This window comes from Eufriesea mexicana, unplaced genomic scaffold, assembly GCF_001483705.2.
Source record: "Eufriesea mexicana isolate 0111107269 unplaced genomic scaffold, ASM148370v2 scaffold474474834, whole genome shotgun sequence".
NCBI lineage: Eukaryota > Metazoa > Arthropoda > Insecta > Hymenoptera > Apidae > Eufriesea > Eufriesea mexicana.
Window position 1 is genome coordinate 359,235 of NW_016907907.1, and position 21,221 is coordinate 380,455.

At 35.9% G+C, this 21,221-nt stretch overlaps 3 protein-coding genes and 1 long non-coding RNA gene across 20 annotated transcripts in view; 2 read left to right on the top strand and 2 right to left on the bottom strand.

Moving 5' to 3' along the window:
• The window catches only part of LOC108555663 (neuronal cell adhesion molecule), a 14,892-nt gene extending 13,095 nt beyond the window's left edge, over positions 1-1,797 (bottom strand). Inside the window, exon 1 of the mRNA XM_017911451.1 lies at positions 1,723-1,797. The gene's annotated coding sequence lies outside the window, so the exon portion shown is untranslated. The remainder of the gene's footprint in view (positions 1-1,722) is intronic.
• Positions 1-20,971, top strand: part of rdgB (retinal degeneration B) — a 24,649-nt gene extending 3,678 nt beyond the window's left edge. For 2 of the 17 annotated variants that reach the window (XM_017911332.1, XM_017911315.1), the window contains exons 2-21: positions 9,863-10,047; positions 10,137-10,473; positions 10,587-10,723; positions 10,813-10,930; positions 11,025-11,409; positions 11,511-11,686; positions 12,017-12,046; positions 12,676-12,726; positions 12,803-12,988; positions 13,063-13,225; positions 13,306-13,695; positions 13,783-14,060; positions 14,134-14,286; positions 14,359-14,621; positions 14,684-14,792; positions 14,869-15,025; positions 15,096-15,245; positions 15,328-15,508; positions 15,590-15,864; positions 18,803-20,971. In XM_017911332.1, the coding sequence (XP_017766821.1) occupies positions 9,970-10,047; positions 10,137-10,473; positions 10,587-10,723; positions 10,813-10,930; positions 11,025-11,409; positions 11,511-11,686; positions 12,017-12,046; positions 12,676-12,726; positions 12,803-12,988; positions 13,063-13,225; positions 13,306-13,695; positions 13,783-14,060; positions 14,134-14,286; positions 14,359-14,621; positions 14,684-14,792; positions 14,869-15,025; positions 15,096-15,245; positions 15,328-15,508; positions 15,590-15,864; positions 18,803-18,947 (3,762 nt within the window). In that variant the 5' untranslated portion in view covers positions 9,863-9,969 and the 3' untranslated portion in view covers positions 18,948-20,971. Of the gene's footprint in view, positions 1-1,872; positions 1,956-5,092; positions 5,693-7,629; positions 7,969-8,374; positions 8,450-8,597; positions 8,673-9,254; positions 9,382-9,455; positions 9,551-9,862; positions 10,048-10,136; positions 10,474-10,586; positions 10,724-10,812; positions 10,931-11,024; positions 11,410-11,510; positions 11,687-12,016; positions 12,047-12,675; positions 12,727-12,802; positions 12,989-13,062; positions 13,226-13,305; positions 13,696-13,782; positions 14,061-14,133; positions 14,287-14,358; positions 14,622-14,683; positions 14,793-14,868; positions 15,026-15,095; positions 15,246-15,327; positions 15,509-15,589; positions 15,865-15,948; positions 16,302-16,858; positions 17,032-18,802 lie in introns of those variants that run through there. The other 15 variants (XM_017911289.1, XM_017911306.1, XR_001890779.1 and 12 more) reach the window with 15 other exon arrangements.
• LOC108555419 (uncharacterized) lies at positions 2,415-4,858 on the top strand. Its single transcript, XM_083287419.1, is given in 4 exon segments — positions 2,415-2,607; positions 3,291-3,734; positions 3,795-3,796; positions 4,760-4,858. Coding segments are annotated over 4 exon segments (738 nt in total).
• Positions 5,709-7,750, bottom strand: LOC108555707 (uncharacterized). Its single transcript, XR_001890781.1, has 3 exons — positions 7,673-7,750; positions 7,490-7,524; positions 5,709-7,410 (listed from the first exon to the last, which is right to left on the bottom strand). It is a non-coding gene; the product is annotated as an uncharacterized LOC108555707 (long non-coding RNA).
• Positions 20,972-21,221: the final 250 nt, after the last annotated feature.

Sequence of the window (21,221 nt, forward strand, 5' to 3'; positions counted from 1 at the left end):
TTATAGCAACAATTTCCTTAATTTCATGACCGCGAAAATACTTACAGGAATACAAATTTATTGTCCTGGAGTATTTGATAAAAATTTTTTAATTGTAAAATGAAATATTCTGGAATATTCAGGATTTATTCTAATTAATTTTGAAATTTCTTTTTTTCTATGTACTAGCTAAGAGTCCGTGTTGGCCGATTTTAAAAGCAATGTATCGAAGAGTCCTTCCAGCCTGCTCTGTGTCACCTTCCTTAAGCTTTACTTTCGCTTCTAATTTTCTTCGCAGCTAATCTTAATTTCCGTTTGTTTTCACTAAATGATATATTATCTTTGGCACGAAGATAGTATATATCTTTTGCTTAGTTTCTTTACACAGGTGCACCTGTAATAATTTCACAAATATTTAGAATCCGTGGCATTGAAAACTCTCGTTAATGGTGTCAATGAAGGCCCACTGGAAATGCTATTCGTTTCACAAGGCAGCTGATTTCAACGTAAATAAATTGCAATAACATGGTCGCGCAAAATCGATGCCATCAACGAAGTCCCTGGCGGAAGATTAATTATTTCGTTTTCATTCAACTTGATAACAGGCAATTCAATTTTCCCCAGGCAGACCTTTTACCGGTCTGAAAATTACCACTGGCTCTGCGTTTCTAAAGTCTCTAGGTAATGGAGACCCAAAGTCACGTTGCTCCACTCGCTTTTCTCTTATCAATAGGATAATTAGAATGATCCATTGTTGTTTTTATTATTTTCTTTCGCGTATCTTTCCATCATTGTAGCAAGGAGCTCTTCCGGCTTCGTCGCGGTGATATTTGCGCTTTTAAACTACGTAGGTACTTCTAGAACTTCCAGTTTACAACTTTGAGTCGTAAAAATTTTAGAGGCTTCGTTGTAAATTGCTTGGTAAATGTCAAAGGATCCAGGGATAGTTTCATCCAGAAGTTCGAACGTCCCGAGCATTCTGTAGGTCGAATTTATTGAAAGAAATGGATCTCAGGAGTCCTTCGTGTGTTCGACATTAAATTACTGTTATCTGTTCTTCTGTGTCACCGCACCCTTGCATTCGGTTTCAAATTTTCAATACCTAACTGTGTCACGGCGAAATTTCGAATCTTCGATCAGTTTCGGTACAAAACGCGTTCATTTCGTTTTCTCGTAATTCAAAGTGTCGAGAATTATCATTGGTATGCTCACAGTAATTAGTATCTTATTTACCTAGAGGAGATTTCCGAAATTTATCGCTTACTAAATCTCGAGCACGTTTCGTCTCGAGACAGATAGAAACGTAATAAAAACTAATGACAAAATGATGTTCCCGATATTGCGACGTTAGCATGAGCTGTGATATATGGACCACTGTGTGTTTACTGCTCTCCACTGACCTCAGACATTCTGGCGCTTCGATAAACTACATTTTGAGAGTTGCTCCATTTGTACTATTACGCGTTTACCCACGCGAAGTGTCTTAGCTTTATTAATCTAATTAAATAGAAATATTCTTTGAACGTACACTGATTTATGTTAGAAACGAGTAACTCTGCGAAACACGTTTCAGAATAATGGCAGCTACTATCAAAGGAATATTGTCATGGAACAATACAATTTCCTGGATGACATTACACAATTTGAAATTACACGTTTGTCAATGAAAATGACGTATCTTTCGGTAAGATATTATTCGCGATACGACGTGATGTGCGAAATGTTTGTGCATGTCCCACGTACCTGATTGGACAGCGCGTGTCGATCGACGAAGTCGCACCACGAATTTCCACGAAACAGATATTGAAACTTCACAACGAGTACAAACAGGAGAACGGAAGGACTGCTATAAATACGGTTGATTTGCAAACGTCACAGGAGTTGCATGCTTGTGTGCCGGAAACGCGATGCTTGTCATGAAACGGAGATAAGCGCAGAGGATGCACATGTTCTACTCTATTCTGGAAAACGAAATGGTAAATCGAGATCTAGATGAGAAAACTTGGCGAACTAGTGACTTCATCTTCCAAATAGAAGAGACACGATATAACGAATTATATTAATAATATTATTTTCATTCATTACAACGGATGAAAACGTTTTCTGGCATTGAACAGTATGTCGAACGAGAAGAACGTCCGAGATATGTTCTTATCAAATCTTACGACAATACGTGAATTCTTTAAATATTCATACACGAGAAAACATACATAAAGGAACAAAGAACGAATTCAAGTGACGAAAGAGTTTATACGTGTGATCGATTTAAGAGACATGTCCCGGATTCGTATAGCAACGCGTTCGCGTTTCTTTTCCAGAAATATATATCAAAATTATGACCTTGTTCGCAAGAAGCACGGATAAATCGCAAGGCAATAAAAAGGCGCAATAGAACGATGCTCCCTCGTCTGTGTAGGTTGCAAATCTTGACGTTGATGTTCGCCAATGGTATAACGCGTTCTGCATTAATCAAGCCAAATACCGAAGTACTGCTTCCAACAAAAGTAAGCGTAACTGGCTTCCTGGGCGAGAGAAAAAGAAATATGAATATGGGATATCGCTATCAGAACGTTATACTTTGGCACAGTAATATTTGAAAATACGAAACGTTGAAGAGGAATTTTTCACGTATAATATAATTGGAAGTATAATATTCTTTTAAAGTCCTTTTTTGGATTTAAACCACTCATTATTACACTAATATCACAATAGGGTGATCATGTTATCGACGTGGTAACGATACGAAATATTTCATTTCCGTTTAAAGCTTCCAATGAAAAGTTTCTAGAGGCTTATTTTAAAAGAGAACTTTGTCATTATTGGTTTGCGCTATGTGACATGCCTGCTGGCAAATGATTCTGTGCAAAGCTCTAGAGTTTTATGCAGCTCTTGTCTGTATTGTACTCAAAGAATCAAATGCTCTGCATGATAAAACTGACCAATTTCAACCATGAAAATGTGTCACGTTTACCAGCGTATTTCCTTCCTTGCTTCGTTTATTTAGTTGTTTAAAAGGTACCATCTCTTTGCCGAAGGAGTTACCAAAACCACCTGTTTAAAATTCATAAGGAGCAGAACTATTAAAAGTTCCACAGTTGTTTACTAGTACGACTTTGCGTAACTTATTAGCATAAGCAGCAAGGTTACCATTTTAACGTAACAGGAGTAAAGATTTTTCATATCACAATAATTGTCGACATGTTTACGGAAATATTCACAGTTTTGTTTGAGGAAGGACTTTAATCATTCCGACGAAATCCATTAAAAGTTCGTTTTAGAGAGAAACAGGTATGCGAAAAGTTGTAAATGTTAAAATGAAATGAAGAAGTGCATAGAAAGAAGAGCTTCCTTGCTCAACATTGGATCGTCGATCCTTTTGCAATTCTGCTTGGCGCCGATCTATCATTCTTGGAATTTCTCCAAGGAACTTTGTCCTTCGACAGAATACCATAGTCCGCTCATGCAGAAGTTACCGAATTCGATGTTAAAATTTTATTTTTCTGCGAATAATCCATCTCGCGAAAAGTTCTCGTGTGAAAAATTATTGAAGACGAAAGATATATATATAAAGCGAAATTTTCTTCCAGGAACGTTCGTAGATATTCGTTTCAAAGAGCCTCCTTGTAGTAAAACATTAGAATCAAATGAATGCAATGACATAAAAATCATGGAACAAGAAGTTTCCAAAGGTTGCTATACACAGCTTGAGAATGATAAGGAAAAATGTCATGAGCCTTCGGGGAAAATGTCTATCAGTTGATGATATTCCAGACGTATATACATTGACTAAACGTAAAAGATTATTCTTCACCTAGAGGTAAGGTTTCAAAGTCCACTAATTTTGCAATTTATTTAATTGGAAAAGAAATAGAAAAGTAGTTGAATAGGAAATAATTGAATCCGGAACATTTTAAAATTGTAATTGCTTTCTGTGTTAAAATGATAATTATATCAAAGAAAGTGTCACTCCTTATCAGATTTTATCAGCGATTGAGATATATCCGATTGATGACTGCATTGTTCTTAAAATAATACTTATCTTCTTATCTATTTCCATTTCACGATGCAATATATTAAGTAATAAATATAATAGAGCCTTATCTTAAAACCATTTAAAAATTGACAGATCCGAAAGAATTGAAGTTTCATCCTTAGTGATCAGTAATACGTGAAAAGATTTATCAACTTCGTTATGCGTGTATTATTCAGCGATAAAAATATTTAATTTTACGAGTGCAGACCGTCATCAAGGTAATACTTTGTTCCTGATTGAATTCACGATGACGTTGATAATAAAACGTCGTATTACGTTTTCATTAAAGGAAAAATATCAGAGAAGGAACCAACACCAGAATTCGTGGATAAATTAGGTGTTCTATTTCTTATTTATAAATTTCATACTGTTTTGATTAATTTCGATTCTTCAATTTTGGTATTTACAATATGTCGAATCCCACATTTCAATTAATCGATGATACATCCATACTTTTGCGTAACATCGAAGCTTTGTACTGATTCTTCTACCTAATGAAGCTCTCTACTTCGTACATCTCGGTAAGGTAATCCATTTGCGTGGTATTCTCCGCAATCGATTAACGAAGTCTTACGAATCATTTGCCTTCCCCACAGAAATTTGATACCTTTTCTGTTCTTCGTGTTTCTTCTTTTTTTACCTGGAGCATATTTTTACATTCGATAATTGCACACTGTATCCAATTTCATTATAAGACCTTTCAAGTTTTCACCCTATAAATGATTTATAAATATTTCCCTTCTGTAGCCTTTTCCATGGGTTGATGGCAAGCATGCTTTGTTCCACGACCCCGTGAAAAATCCAATTTCTCCGCACGGTTACGAAGTGAAGATTCAAATGCTGTGAAGACAGACAAAGTAAAGAAGTAAGAAAATCATAGACATACAGGTATAAAAGCTGCAACATTACTTTTACCTTTCACGGTAATTTACCATTAAAAATGATGACACGAAATAGATCATCAACGTTGCATCTAAATTAGAAAATGAACATGCATTATAGACTTGCTATAGTTTTCTATAACATATAGTTTTTCCATAACGTATGTGGTTTATTATAGAGGATAAAAGAAGTCCTGGGAATTACGCTATAATTCTTGAAAAGAGCCATGAAATTAAATTTTCTATATGTTTCCTTTTGAAAGTTGCTTGGTATATATTCCTGACCGCACGCGTTATTCAAGGGCCGGATGCGCTGTATCCGGTGAACCAATGAAAATAATGTGGCGATTATTACTGCCTGACTGCATTCGATTCTCATAGCTTTGTTCCTTATTTTAGTATCAGGTATCTCTGTCACTTTAAAAATTTCGACGTCGAGTATGGATATTTTTCAAATCAAGCTGTAGCGTATTGCCAATAGTAATTGAAACCTTCTTCCTGGAATATCTATTACAGCCAGCTGTACCAAAGGTCATAGTCCATTTTTTTATATTTTCCTAGTGCACAAACAAACGTTATAACGTGATTGGGTCACTTAAGTGGCTAAGGATATAACAGCGCCACATACTTGCCTATTTCCTAACACCGCCTCTCATCTTTCTAATGATGCCTTAAGAAGAGCTGCAGACGATTGTGCTCTATAAAACAGTTGTAAAGTTGCATTACTTTCCGAGTTCGTCGCCGTGCAGAACACGTGGATCCTCTGGCGGAAGGTCAACGTTGGACGAGTCTTTCTTAAGTATATTCTTGCCTCTCCTTTCGTTGCCCGAAGAAATCTTTTGCTTACGTCACTGTACATATACATATCGTACCAGCAGGTTCAACGTGTTTTGACGTCATTCGATGTGTGCTGTGATCATCTGTGCCTGGAACATGCTACTGCGACTACGTTTATCGTAGTCTTATTATATTTATAAAGAACTATATACTTTCATCAGCTTGATTAGGATTGCGTTACTTTCTTCTTTCATTCGATATCTTTTTAAAACGAGGAGAAAATTTTGTGGTAAATACTTTCAATAGCTTTCAAATACACCTTTCAAAGAAAGTTCCGAACTTTCCAAGTAAACTTTTAAATGGAGAAATAAAGGCGTCCCCTTTTAATTTGTGAATAGAGGTGTCATAGAAAGGTGGGAGGTTGAAATAGGTCAACGGGGTTGTTAGAGTTTCATGGAAAAAACCAGAGGTCAGATTATCAAAGACATCACAAGGTCAACTTTGAAACAATTTTTTTTAGGTTAGGTTTGCACGGTTCGTGCATATTCGTAATGGAATTCTTCGTTATATTTAAGTTCTTCGATTAACTTCCAAAGGCAGTTGAAAAGGATTCTATGAGGATCGTTTGACCATTGAAACGTTTCAGTAGTTACAGCAGACAATAATCCGAACAGATTTTTTCCTTCGGCATTTAAAGCCTCCACAGGAATTAAATCGTGCTTGCCTATTCATAAAATGTCTCTTATATATCGCTCGTTGCATAAAAGGGGAATGGTTTTTACCGTCCATCGAGCGATCTGCTTCGCTTTTGTGCCAACTCGTGGAGAGAGCGTCACTAACCTTCCGCAATCTATATTCTTTTGATAGGCGAATTTTATTCTTTCCCTTTCATCTTCCGCAAATAGGCCAAATTCGTCGGTGCTACGCGCGTTCATCCGGTAACATTGTTGATTTGCGATAAGGAATATTGAACAAGCATTTCATCCGCCAGTTTCTCGCCTAATGTCAAAGGTCGGTTTTCTTCATCAATCACGCATGCTCGACAAACGATACATTTACTTTGTCAATAAATTTTTAAATTATTTAATTCGTGTCTTCTCTGATTTCCTTTTCTTATATCCATTATCAAGATACAATCGTGGATAAGTGTATCTGTTTTGCACTACAGTTATGATTAAGCATGTATTATCTGTGTACTTTATTCATTTCCTTTCTAGTATCGGAATCTGTAATCAGTAATTTTTAAAGTGCGCATCGACTTGGTATTTATAAACTCCCCTGCCGACTACCACAATTTCCGCTATTTCTTAACGACCTCCATTTCTTCGCCCTATAAAAAAATAATTCTCGGAAAAATGGCGGAAAAAGAATGGGAGAGGTGTCACTCGAGAATAAACAAGCCTCGTTTCGTTTTCATTCTCACGAATAGAGAGTGGCTTTCGTTTTTAACTATTTACAGCGCGGAGAAGAGTAAAGATTCTCTTGCTGACAAGTGGTAAGCACCCTCGCTGGTGGCATCGCGTTATACGTTGCTTTTAATACTAGTGTCAGTAGGGGGTCGGCATGGAGTCCAACGATTTGACCCCGACGAAACGCATGTAGCCCTGTCGGCGAACGTGTTGGTCTCGCTTTCATGGGAACCTGCTGGTGTTATGGCGCATCTGGTCTCGCGTTTTCTAGCTTGCTCACGGGTCGATCAATAGGCTAGGGAGGTGGCGGAGGCGGCTAACGGCGACTGTCCTGCCAGTGGCGGATCCAAATTAAAATTTGCATTTCAAATCAGGCATTATCAAGGGACAAAATACCATTTGTAACGTACCATTTGAGTCATATTATCTTCTGCTTATCCTTAATCTTGGGAAAAGTATTTTGATTTAGTTCCATTTGTTTCCATTCTCTATGTAAGTGTAAAGACATTTTTATTGCTTTTTAAATCACTATTATTAATTACTAGCTTAGTTATATATTTGTTTTATAAATACAATATCAAAGTACAAGTTACTTAAGTAATTTGAAGACTTTTCAATGGGCCATAGAGAAACACTTGGGGTGCGCCTTTATTTTACAGCACTGCGTCCGGATCACCGGGTCGTGAAGGCTGTAGGGGGCGCTCCGATTGGTCCAGCTCGATTTCGCGGGTTCGAGAAGACGCGCGTGCCAATAGGCCCGCCAATCGGAGCGACCTGCTCACTGTCAGTCAGTGGCCGCGCGTTGCCCACGTAACATCGTAACATTTCTGACTTGCAGTTATCTTCCATGATCGTTCTATAAATCCTCGATTGCCTTGCTTTTTCCAGTGTATGTACTTAACGATTTTGCTGAAACGAATATATAATTGTTTCATGCTCATTTATCTTATTCAATATTCGTGGAGTTTTTATTCTTACCTGTCAGAGGAAACAAGTGCTCTTTCGCACGCGTGTATCATGCCCCTTGAGCCTTTAAGGCGAGATCCGCTTGGAATTTGAACTGTGACAGTGTTCTGTCCGGATAAAAATAAATTCATAAATAGATATATATATTTCATAAAATAAGGTGGAAGCGGTCTACCAGAGAAGATTAATGATACCGAATAGTATCACCTGAAACACGATTATTAATAAGTATATCGATTTTGTTGGTAGCCGGTTTTTCGTTGAGCGATTTATCTCTTCGTACGGAAGGTGTGGCGCGAAAAGTATCGTGCACCAATAAGAAGCAGGTCGAGTGACATCGTCTCGTTTCACTTATGAATTTGCCCTATTTCCACGATGTTCAAGGTTAAGGAAACCCTTTGTCTGTAAGTACGTCGATGCAGCATCGAATATGTGTTTACGTGTTTCTTCAAGTGTGTTACCTCGCGATGTAGAAGACACGACTGCTGTCAACCGTTAGGGATCTGTCAGCTGAGCCTGTTAAAAGCGATTGGTCGCAACTGACAGGTTACGGTCCAATCGCGATCGCAAGTTTGCGGGCACTGCAGCGAACTATTGAGAATGAAATTATTTTCAAATGGCGCACAGGTACTGCTTGAATAAAATAGTTCAGATGAAAGATTAAAGGAAGTAACTTTTCTATGTTAGATATAAAATTAGAAATAAGTACGTATTTATAATTCTATTATTGGCACTCTATTCGATTGCTTGCAACTCTAGAGACTCTCGCTGTAAATTACGCTTCTTTTAAGTAAGAAATTTCATTTTAGATTTGTAACACTTAATCTATGATTCGTGTTGTTTAAATGTATATATATAATTATGGATTGTATGAAATATAGACTTCGATGAATAAGCTTTTTCATCGATATGATTTTTTAAGAATCGTATTAATCACTTTTTCCCGCTAAAGCTGTAATATAGGATATATTTGATTAACGTAGTACAGGTGGGTATAAATAAGCGAATTACGCATTTCGTTTATTGTTCTACCGCAGTCGTAAAGTATCCGAGGCTGCGTTTCTTTAAACATACATTCCAAATATATGATTCATAAGTCGTTCACGATTACGTGCGAGATGTAGGGTAAATGATTCGTGTCTATATTATATAAAGAATTATACTTAAATAGATAGATAAAGAATAAAAGCAATTACTTTTTCGTTATAGATCACTACTTAACATCTACTATATTTTTGTTTCACAAAAATCAGTATCGAATAAAACATAAATATACTACCAGTCCTGTGTAATTTTTCTGACAGAAATGTGGTACCATTCGGAAGAAATACAATTGGTCAGTACCGATAATACTTGCAACACTTATTGATTATTATTAATCTTCACTAAATACTGCCTGACCTGGCGCAGATTTGCGTGGAAAAGTGGCGTGCAAACACAACTACTCGGCATTTGACGTGCTTCAATTATAGGCTGAAACGTATCCTCAGTCAATGTTTGCGAAGGTCTCTATTTTTTACGTACTAACCACACAAATAAACTCGCGCGTTTCTACGTGTTGGGTATTTTCTAATCATCTGTTCGATCTATTCAATAAATCTAAACGATAGATAAAATGTCATATGAATCGACTTTAATCATTACACTGATAAAAGTTGATGGGATTTGTGAGAAAGCGTATCGAGAAATATTGATCGACACTCTCAAGGGAAATCTTGATTATAATGGATCTCTTTTTACGTTATCCGAGGGAAAATAGAACGACGTTAAAATAGAGTTCGATGGAGTTTAACGTTTCCTTTGCTCTTTGTTTTAAGGTTTATACCAATGATACCATGAAGTTGAACGATAAGGAGGAAGCAACAGCCTTCAAACGATCTGTGTCTTTTGCGAAATTGGATAGAAGATAAGCATTAGCGGCAAAATGTTAATAAAAGAGTATCGAATACCGCTGCCTCTCACCGTGGAGGAATATAGAATTGCTCAGCTTTATATGATAGCGGTAATTATTTCGCATCGCCTAGTCAGATCTATAGAAAACAAGTGTAATTAAGAACTTATTCATTTGTTTTTTCGATGTATATCTCGTAGAAAAAATCCCGAGAAGAAAGTCAAGGAGCAGGCAGCGGAGTAGAAATTATAGTAAACGAGCCTTATAGTAATGGTCCAGGTGGAAATGGACAGTATACCCACAAGATTTATCACGTGGGCAGTCATCTTCCAGAATGGTTCAAAAGTTTGCTGCCCAGATCTGCGTTGATTGCCAAGGAAGAAGCATGGAACGCTTATCCCTATACCAAAACCCGTTACACTTGTCCTTTTGTTGAAAAGTTTTCTATCGAAATAGAAACGTACTATTTTCCTGACAATGGTTACCAAGAAAATGTCTTCAAGCTCAGTGGTAGCGACTTAAGAAATAGAATTGTAGGTGTGTATCTACTTTTCTGACGTTCGAGTTTCTCACGGCTTAGCATTTTCTTATTCGGATTGTACACGACATTAAGTTCCGTCGGTATTATTAGTTACATAATTGAATTCCAGACTTAATTGATATCGTGAAAGATCAATATACGGGTGATTATGTAAAGGAGGAGGATCCCAAATTGTATGTTTCCCAAAAAACTAGCCGAGGACCTCTCGTGGATTCATGGCTGGAGGAGTATTGGAGTGACGTAAAAGTATAAATCTATCTTCCTTCATCTGCTCTGTTTGAATATCTCTCACTTGTTGATACTAATATATTCGATATATGTATTTCATTGTTCAGGGAAAGCAACAACCGACGCCATCTGGGAAGTCGTTAATGTGTGCGTATAAGTTATGCCGCGTCGAGTTCCGTTATTGGGGTGTGCAAACAAAATTAGAAAAGTTTATACACGATGTAGGTCAGTACTACACGTGAAAGACATTTGTTTACTTCTCATTCCTTAATGTACGATCTATCTAATCCTACCGAATTGTAATCTGTAACGAATTTAGCCTTGCGGAAAACTATGGTAAGAGCACATAGGCAAGCCTGGGCTTGGCAAGATGAGTGGAATGGTTTGACCATGGAAGACATCCGGGAAATTGAGCGCCAAACACAGCTGGCATTGCAAAAGAGGATGGCTAATGCAGAAAGCGGTGAAGAACCCATAGATAATGATAACCAAGAGAAGGCTATTTCTAATGCAAGTATGACTCCTCAAGAATCGGACGTTGCCATGACATTGGCTGCAACGCTCGGAAGTATTGAGAAAAATGAAGATCTCCAAAGTCCTCCAAGTGTTAGAAAATCGACCGATATACCGATGACAAATACAGCTGTTAGTTCGGAAGGTGAAGTGAGCCCCGAGGACTCGCCGACTGAAGTACCCGAGCTTAGGTAGAATAAAAATAGAAGTAAAATCAGGAACCGATTTATTTATGAGAGTGAAACTCTCTGCTCTAGTTGCAGTTTGTTTAATTTGTTTGAATTTATTTCAGAAGTGCCCCCACGGAAGAGAAAGCAGATACAAAGAAAGGATGGAAGAAGAACAGGGCAGCGATGAGTTCACCGTGTTCGAACAAAAGTTTCGACATGCAGATAGCGAATTGGCGTATGGAAAGTATCGTGAGAGAATCTGAATCTGGTAGTGAGGATGAATTCTTTGATTGTCAAGGTAAAACATTGATTTCTTTTCGCGCAGCATGTAAATAATTTTTTTAAAATTTATATGCGTAATACTAACAGTTGGCTAATGTAACTATTTGTAAGTTATAAAGCAAACGCTTCGGCGAATTTCTTAGACACTGTGTATGTTTTCTTTCGTCAAAAATAGATTAAATCTGAATAAACAAGTAAGAAATATGTTAAAGGTGAACACAAATAGTGTCTGGTAGAAGTTCGCATTTTGTAAAGTAGAAAATACAGCATGATGATTGGTGATGATATTTTCTTTTTTTTTATATGTGTGCCCTCTCTGTTTTTTATGTCGCATTCAACACTGCAGCTGGGTTCGTTATACCTATTATATGCGAAGGTAGGACATGTAGATAATGACAAATTATTAGAATTATATATATATATATTTTAATATGTTTGTCGGAAACATAGTCAAAGGATAAAAGACCAACATTGATGCTAGTGTTAGTATCCTCTACATAAATTTAGAAACATTGCGTAATTGCATTCATGCCTTTCTTGATCGAAACAAGACGAACTTATGGCTTATAGAAATTTACACTTACAAAAAAATTTGATTGGTTACATTACATACAGATGTTCATACATAACAGCAAGCATGGAAGTTCTGAAGAAACAGTTTATAATAGCATGAAACAGCATGGCTATGTAGATCACAAAACAACTGCTTTTTTCTGAAATATTTAAAAAATATTAATAACAAATATCAATGTGAAATAATTGTATTAAATAAAGTAAATACTATTGACTTTATATTTCTAATATATCTTTATCATTTTCTTCCTTGTGTAACGCCTAATCCAAAAAAGGAAAATTCCCTAATTTGTATTATTCTATTCCCGCCTTAATACGAGTCACGGATGCTAAAAAAGGCACGATGCATAAGCAATGTTAAAATTTCTGATTATACAGAGGACTTTGAAGATAACTCTTCATTAGCTAAATGGAGTTCTTTGGATCTTCTAGCAGAAGAGGAGGACAATACGTTCACTTCACCCACTATGGCAAACAAAGAAGGTAAATAGTCATTAGCAATCCAAATGTTTATATTTTTCTTAATTATTATTAAAATTTTTTCAATTTGTATTCGTAGACGACACGATATTTTCACCTTCGTATCTGCAACGAATGGCTAGTGAACGTAGCAGTAAAAGGTTACAAATCTCTGCTTCAGCCAGCATAGATGCATCATGTCCAGCTTCACCTCAACATTCGCCAACGCATCAACCGTGCAAGACTACTGTCCTTCTTATTGTAATGCATGCTGGCAGTGTATTAGGTAAGTCCATAAATAATTGTTTTAATCTATTATTATCTAATGAGTGTATTTTCATTAAAAAAAATATGTTTTAGACGCAAATGTTGATTTAACGGCTAAAAAATCGGACATAACAACATTTAAAGGGGCCTTCGAATCAGTTATGAGACAACACTATCCTAGTATGGTTGGTCATGTTGCCATTAAGTTTGTTTCCTGCCCATCTATTTGCACTGAAGGACTTGGTATTTTATCGAGGTAAAAATCATATAATTTGATGAAAGGTGTTATATTTCATCTGTTTTTTATAAATTTAAATTTGATTTATTTTATTTCAGTTTAAGTCCGTATAGTTTCGATGTGTCACCTTCTTCTACGGACACCCCTCAAGTAACACATGATACTATTCCAATTGGTGCAATACCTCTACTTGCTAGTTCCACTCCTGAATATCAGGATGCCGTCTCTCGAGTTATAGCTGGAGCTAATCAAGTTTATCATGATTTTATCAAAAGCGAGGAAGGTCGTGGTTTCATGGGACAGATTTGTTTTATCGGAGACTCTGTAGGAGCAATTTTAACATATGACGCACTGTGTAAATCAACTCATTCTAGACATAATAGCGAAAACAATATTTTGGATAATCAGGGCATTGAAAATAGTATGAACGCGGAAGATGGCAAGCATCTGACTGCACCTTCTCCTAGAAGGAAATCTTCTAGTATAAGGTGATGCATTGTAACTGAATTTATATTCGCACAGATTTAATGAAGATATAAGATCGCATTGAAAAACTAACGTATTCTTTTTTTTAGTGATATTTCTCATTGTAAATTGGATTTCGAAGTAGGAGAACTTTTCATGTTTGGTAGTCCACTTGCTCTAGTATTGGCATATAGAAAAATCTCTTCAGATAAAAGTAGTAATATAAGAAGACCATTGGTGAATCAGGTGTATAATTTATTTCATCCTACTGATCCTGTAGCTGCTAGATTAGAACCACTTATTTCCGCAAGGTTCTCTCTACTTCCTCCTGTGAATGTGGCTCGATATCTAAAGTATCCACTAGGAAATGGTCAGCCTTATCATTTATGTATGTATTACTTATCCGACATTAAATTTTATACAACTTACATGTTTTGTAATAATGTATTAAATATTTTCAGTGGAAGCTCTCCAGACAAATCCACAATTATTTACGGATGGATTAAACATTCCAAATATGTCAATGTCTCACGTGAGGAGACTATCCGATATATCGATTCAAAGTACAATGTCCGGTATGGTTGAAAATGTTCCTTTACAAATAGTATCTAATTGTAAGTAAAAGATAAAATTGGCAATGTAAAGAATATTTACTTATTATATGTACTTTGAATACTATGTTACAGTGACGCAAAAATGGTGGGGTAATAAGAGATTAGATTATGCTCTCTATTGTCCAGAAGGTTTAGCAAATTTCCCCACAAACGCTTTACCTCACCTTTTTCACGCTAGCTATTGGGAATCTTCTGACGTTATCGCATTTATCCTACGACAATTAGGCAGATTTGACTCGCCATTACTCACAAATGAGGAGAAAGATTTAAGTTGTTTCCGTCCAGGTCAACCTAGAGAAAAGTGGAATAAGAAACGTACTTCCGTTAAGCTTAAAGTAAGTTGGAATAACGAAGAAACTATTAATATAAATATTTGACTTTTAATTTTCTATTTTAGAATGTCGCTGCCAATCATAGAGCAAATGACGTAATTGTTAGAGAAGGAGCACCGCAAGTGCTGATTGCTAGATTTATGTATAGTCCAATTGACGTTATCGCTTTAACGGGTATGTTAAATATATCATGTGCATATGTATATCTTTTTCTTATAGTATTTTTTATGAATATATGCAATTTTCACAGGTGAAAAAGTGGATATTCATATTATGAAAGATGCTCCAGCAGGAGAATGGACTTACTTATCAACTGAAATAACTGATAAGAATGGTAGAATAACATACAAAATACCCGATGATAAAGCATTGGGATATGGACTTTATCCAATCAAGATGATTGTGAGGTAATATTATTCTTCTATAATTAAAATAAAATGGTCCAAATATATCTAAAACTTAGTTTCCGATTGTCAGAGGTGATCATACATCAGTAGACTTTTTCTTGGCTGTGATTCCACCGAAAACAGAGTGCGTGGTATTTAGTATAGATGGATCATTTACAGCGAGTATGTCTGTAAGCGGAAAGGATCCAAAAGTTAGAGCTGGAGCTGTCGACATTGTCAGGTATCATTTAAGTCGTATAAAAATTTCCCTCTGAATATATAATTCCAGAATCCATGATTATTTTGATTATGATTCTAATCAGGCACTGGCAAGAATTGGGATACTTAATCATTTATATTACCGCAAGACCTGATATGCAACAGCAGAAAGTTGTTTCCTGGCTGTCTCAACACAATTTTCCCCATGGCCTTGTGTCTTTTGCGGACGGTCTCTCGACAGATCCACTTGCTCATAAAGCTGCGTACTTAAATAAACTTGTAGAGGTGAATAATTGCTTGAAAATATGCAATGCTCGTTTTAATTCTTGTTTACAATGATGTTCAAACAATGGCTTTTATGTTTAGGAACACGGTGTAATAATTCATCATGCATATGGCAGTAGTAAAGATATTAGTGTTTACACTACGATTAATCTTAAGCCAAATCAAATTTTCATTATTGGAAAAGTGCCAAAGAAGCACCACCCTTTGGCAACAATCCTTCATGATGGCTATGCTGCTCATTTAAGTATGCTACAGGCGCGCGGAGGCTCGAGACCAGCTCAGGGTAATGCACGTATGGTGATCCCAAGAGGTCAGTTCGGTTTACCCGGACAAAACGCTTCTCTACGGCGAAGAAGGTGAGCTATCTATTCTGTGATCAAAATAATTTGATGTGGATACTGTGTTTGCTTACACCTCGCCATGATGTGGAAATTTTTAAGGTAATAATTCTTTCAATCCTTGCTATCCTCGACGTTCAGATGTTTTGGTTGCTGCAGAATGGTGGAAATGTGCATATGCAATAAATGTTGTCCCTTAGAAAGAAGATATGCAGAATGGGCGTAAGGCATTTCGGAGAATAATAAGAATTCTATTGTCTGTACATAGATAATGCTGTATTTTTATAGCTCTACATACTGTGATCAGTATGAAATTTTAAGCAAAGGTAGTTGTTTCAGAGGCGATCAATGACGCGTGCGATCATCGTATTCGAATCGCACTCATCAATGTTTACTAAAACCCCAATTTATATCGAGAGATTTCTCTGTAAAACAATCATAACTACGAAAACAAGGTACATAAATTGAATAATCTAAATAGTCTCAATACGGTGTAATTTGCAAAATATTTAACAAACGATATAGACTACGATAAACCATAGACGAGGAACGATATCCTTAATAATATTAGGAATTCATTTGTCTATATCGTATGTTTGCGTATAAAAGCAACAGGAAATATTTATCTCTACGTCATTCGCTCTCAATTCAATTTCAGCATAAAAGTTACTTTCCTAGTCCATATTAATTATTTTATCGTAGTTAGACTTTTAGTATACACGTGCACAGGACTTACTCGTTAATATTTCTCATTTCTCATTTTTACTTGTCCTCCGTGTATTGAATGTTGGATTCATAAATGGAAAGATTATCTTTTGATAAATTTTATTCCAATTTTAAATCAATGTTAAGGGTACTTGATACCAATTGGAGCAACAAAAATTCGTTTCCTAATGTTGGAGTGATGCACAACCTATTCTAATAACTTTTAATATATCTACAACATTTTTCTTTTAGCTACTAGTTAAAAGGTTTAAACGGTGTTTAAAGCTTATCAGTTTCTTAATTACAGGTACCTGTTATGAAGATATGTTACGCGGCGTAGTCAATATCGTGCTCTCGGCAAGAGCCGCCACCATTCTACGCTCAAACTTAATGTTTTATCTATCAGCCATACACATGTCCAGAATTTGTGGTTAATCAACTATGAGTGTCTAGATGTACACAGAATTAAAAGTTTTTTCGTTACTTCCTGAAAATGGTCTGATCTCACTTTAGCGACCAAGGTAAATTAGAGCCCCTTATCGCTTGAAATCTGTTAGGTGAATGTCTGTGTTATAATGAACATTAAGCTAGATCCACCACAAATGGCGCACGAATTGTAAAATTAATCAAGCAATTTTCAGAAATTTATATTTCATTTTAATTATCAGCAGAAATTAAGTATCTTATATTTATAAGCAATCCTTTGTTTCACGGATACCTTGTGTAATACTTAGCTTTTGCAAAATTCTTTTGCAATTTAATTCTTTGTTCAATTTAGCTAATTATACAAATAATTTCTACCATTTACTTTTAATAAATTATATTTAGTAGCATTTATATTTTTGTAAGCCAAATTTCTGATGTATCGTGCGTTTCCATTCGCTGGTTGATCAGGCTGAAATCTTGCTTGTACAAAAGATGAACAGCACGATTGAATATGTAATAGAACAAAAGCTCTGACACGATGCACGATTATATATGTGAATGCCATTTTAAAAAATACCACAATTCACGGACATACGGTGTATTATCGAATGGAGAATCACGCGTTTTACAAATGTTGTTTAAATATGCTTTATGACACGATATATTCAACTGTCATTTTTAGCTGTGTATATAACCCTTACAAATGGAGCGGATATGCAGAACCTGCAACGATTAAAATCACTTTTTACGTGCTCGGAGCCAGTTGGTTTTAATCCTGCTAATCCACTTCAGTTAGAAGATTAAACCGAGCTGACTCCTTTTATTTCATAATTTGTTCTACCATTCTTATATTAAAATAACTACCATTGTGGAACATTTATTTAGGAATATCTTTGATCACTTTCAATAATTGAATCTGCGTGCACCAATTTTTCAAACTTTTCAAATGTCTCCACAATGGAAGATATGTATATTTATTTATTCATTTAAGGAATGAGCGATTAATCCACTATCTGCATCGCTGTCATTACAGACGGGACAGCTGTTCTCATCGTCATTCGATCACTCACTAATGCTTCTTGTTCATGGAACTGTTACATTTATATCACGCTTTCAGTATGAAATCTAAACACACCGCTAGCTCTACTATGCTGCTAATCCATGTCCTCATCTGCTTCCACGATCGGCGATATTGATTAATCGATGCAGTATGTTTCTTACAACTATCCTACGGTTTAAGAGACCCGTCATCACGATACTTATATATCTTAGTTTTAGTCTTTTAGACGGTAGCGAAATCATATATCTAATTATAATAAATAGTAACGTTTAATAAGAGAAGAAAATAGCAGGATGAGAGAATACATTGAGAGTCAGTAAGAAAAATGTTAGTAGAGATGTTACATATCATAGAATATTAACAAAAATATTAGCGTTGAAAAATTCGATGTATAATTCAATTTTTTGATTTATCTAAACATTGTTATCAGTAAAAAATAATAGCATTTGTTCTTCAGGCATGACTCATGAACCCCGCAACTAATACTAAACCGAACTCGTTTAACGCTTGTCCCGTTTCTGACTATTCTACGATGTTCTTGTCTCTTTCTGACATTCAGATATGCCAAAGAAATTACACTGATCAAAGCAATTTTGAATGAGAAACGAAGGTACTGCCATACCTCTCTAAGAAGTCTCCTCAATCGTTTTGATCTATGTATTAAATAAGTGCCCAGGTTAATAAACAGTAGGCATTGTTATTTATTGCCATAAATATATATTGGACTTTCTCATGTATCGTTTACTAATGAACAACGAACGGTAGCTCTTTTAGGCTGGCAAAGCGTGCAATATCTCAACCTACTCCGGGCAAAACGATCTACCCACTGGAACGATCAACGAGCGTTGGGCCTTCAATTTCGTCGCATACCGCATCCACCATCAGATCTACGGCACCAGAGAAGCTTTGACGATTCGCACGCTGCCGGTCGTTCTTTGAGCCTCGGAACTAGCTGTACAGATACCCTTAAAGTACGAGGATAGTTCGGAGAGGAAGTCCTCGTATATTTCGACCGACACGTGCTCAACAATCTAAAGAAGATAATTCTACTTTGTTACTCCGCCTTTTTATATCCTCTCTGTATACCTATTGTAAATTTTAAAACGCTATTCGGTATGACGAATCTATGTTGTATAAAACGCGATAAGCTGTATATGCTTCCCCATCTGAAGGATCTTTCTAATGACGAAGAAATGGTTTGAACGTACGAGGACTTTGTCTTTCATCTCTTTTAACTGTTACTGAATCAGCCAGTATTTTAAACGATAAGATTGATTTGTTTTTTACCGTTTTATTACCAGAGCTTTTTTCTAGCGATCTTTCCGGGTAAACTGACACAGCATCTTTTGCGAAGCGCGATCGAGCACGATCAAAATTTTTGATAATGTAGTTCGAGATATGAATCTAGTTCCTAAATGTAGATCGTCAGGAAAGTGGTCTCCTAGAAAAAAAGCGCTGTCTTTCTTAGTATCGTTTATCATTGTTTAATTTTAATCGGTTTCACGAACGAATTCGGATCGAATTTCCGATATGCATCTGCGAACTGTGTGTATGTACAATCATATTTTACCTAGTTGAACCGTATCGTTGCTCTAATCGTAGTTCGTAAGATATAAGAAAAGAAAAAAAGATAAAAGGGGATAGATCAGATTGATTGAAATTGTTACCTGAATCTTCTTCGTTATTGCCGAGGTAAATCTGATATTAATCATGACATTAATCGTTAGGAGTAATTAGTCTGTAAACATCCTGTTATTATAGTAACTCTAATCATTGCCAAGAGTTATCAAATATAATTATATACGCGTAATGTTGTGCCCAAGTTCCTTCGGTGCTATGTTATTTTCAACTATTCATATCGATTTGTAAGAAGAGACGGGAAGAAAATGCAATTGATGCGAAATAAAAAAAACAAAACAGAAAAATAAGAGAAAACACAAGAATTACAACACACGTTTTGTACGTTGTCTATCGAGAAGTATCGAGAGTACGATAGTATGTTCTCCGATAAACGTTGGTACAAAGACACTTCCCTCTTAATTGCTGTAGTTCCATGTCGTTCTAGCCAGCGATATATGTAAATATGTCAAAGTGTACATAAATAAATATCGCTGTAAAATGTTCATGGATGAAATGTTTAGGATACGCAAATATTGATTTACTAAATAGTTGCTCTGCGAACTTCGTCAGCGAAAGTACTGTCCAAATGATAATAAAAGTATGATAGTTTCTTCGACACGTATGACATAGCTCGATGACGAAGCACGTTGGTGTTTATTATCGAATACGTTCTCAAAGATTGTGCGCTTAAATATTTGTAATTAGGTGATTAATTATTGTGTCCGGTCTCAGTCGGGGAAATATATTTAATTTTTTAATCGGTAACGAATCGAATTATCGCGTCGCTTGACATGCCGTGACAATTGACTAGCACGATAGTTACTTAGCGTTAGAAGAAAAGTCAAAGAATCGATCTTGAACTGTACGAGCAGCGATGTCTTAAGTAAGATGCAGACAGAAAGTGATACAATTTTTCGTCGAATCTTGTATCATGATAAACGACGAATCATTCTTTTTTTTCTTTATTTTCCTAGAACGGATGGTTTGATACCATAGAAGGAGTTAGATTAATAGAGGGATAATTAATTAAACTCATTGTTATGCCATCATTGTTCCTTGACTGTTTCAATAATACTAGTAGCTGGTCAAACATCTGCCATTGATCTAGTCTTGACATTGTAATAAACAGAATCTACGTATAATATTTAGCGCTGGCTTCACCGAAATGTGAAGAAAATTGATTAATATCCAACAGAGATATTGACTGTTTGTATTATTGTAAAGAGGCACGAATATAGTTGTGTATATGGACATACCATATAGGTATAGAATTGTACATCTATAACAGCGTGGCCGTGTATATGTATACATATGTATGTATATAACTGTGTATATGTATATATAGGGTGTTTCAGATCTGTGTAACTTTGTTGAGTCGTCTACAAATTGTTAGAAGAACATTTGTAACAGAGATCTTATGAAAATATTTATACTAGATATGTGGATCTCGATCGTTTTTTGCATTGTTAGTTCAATATGAACAAAATTTTAGAGATTGTTTTACGAATGTTGAGAATGTTATTTATTTTCAGAAACGGAATATAAATCGTGTCAGACTAACTGG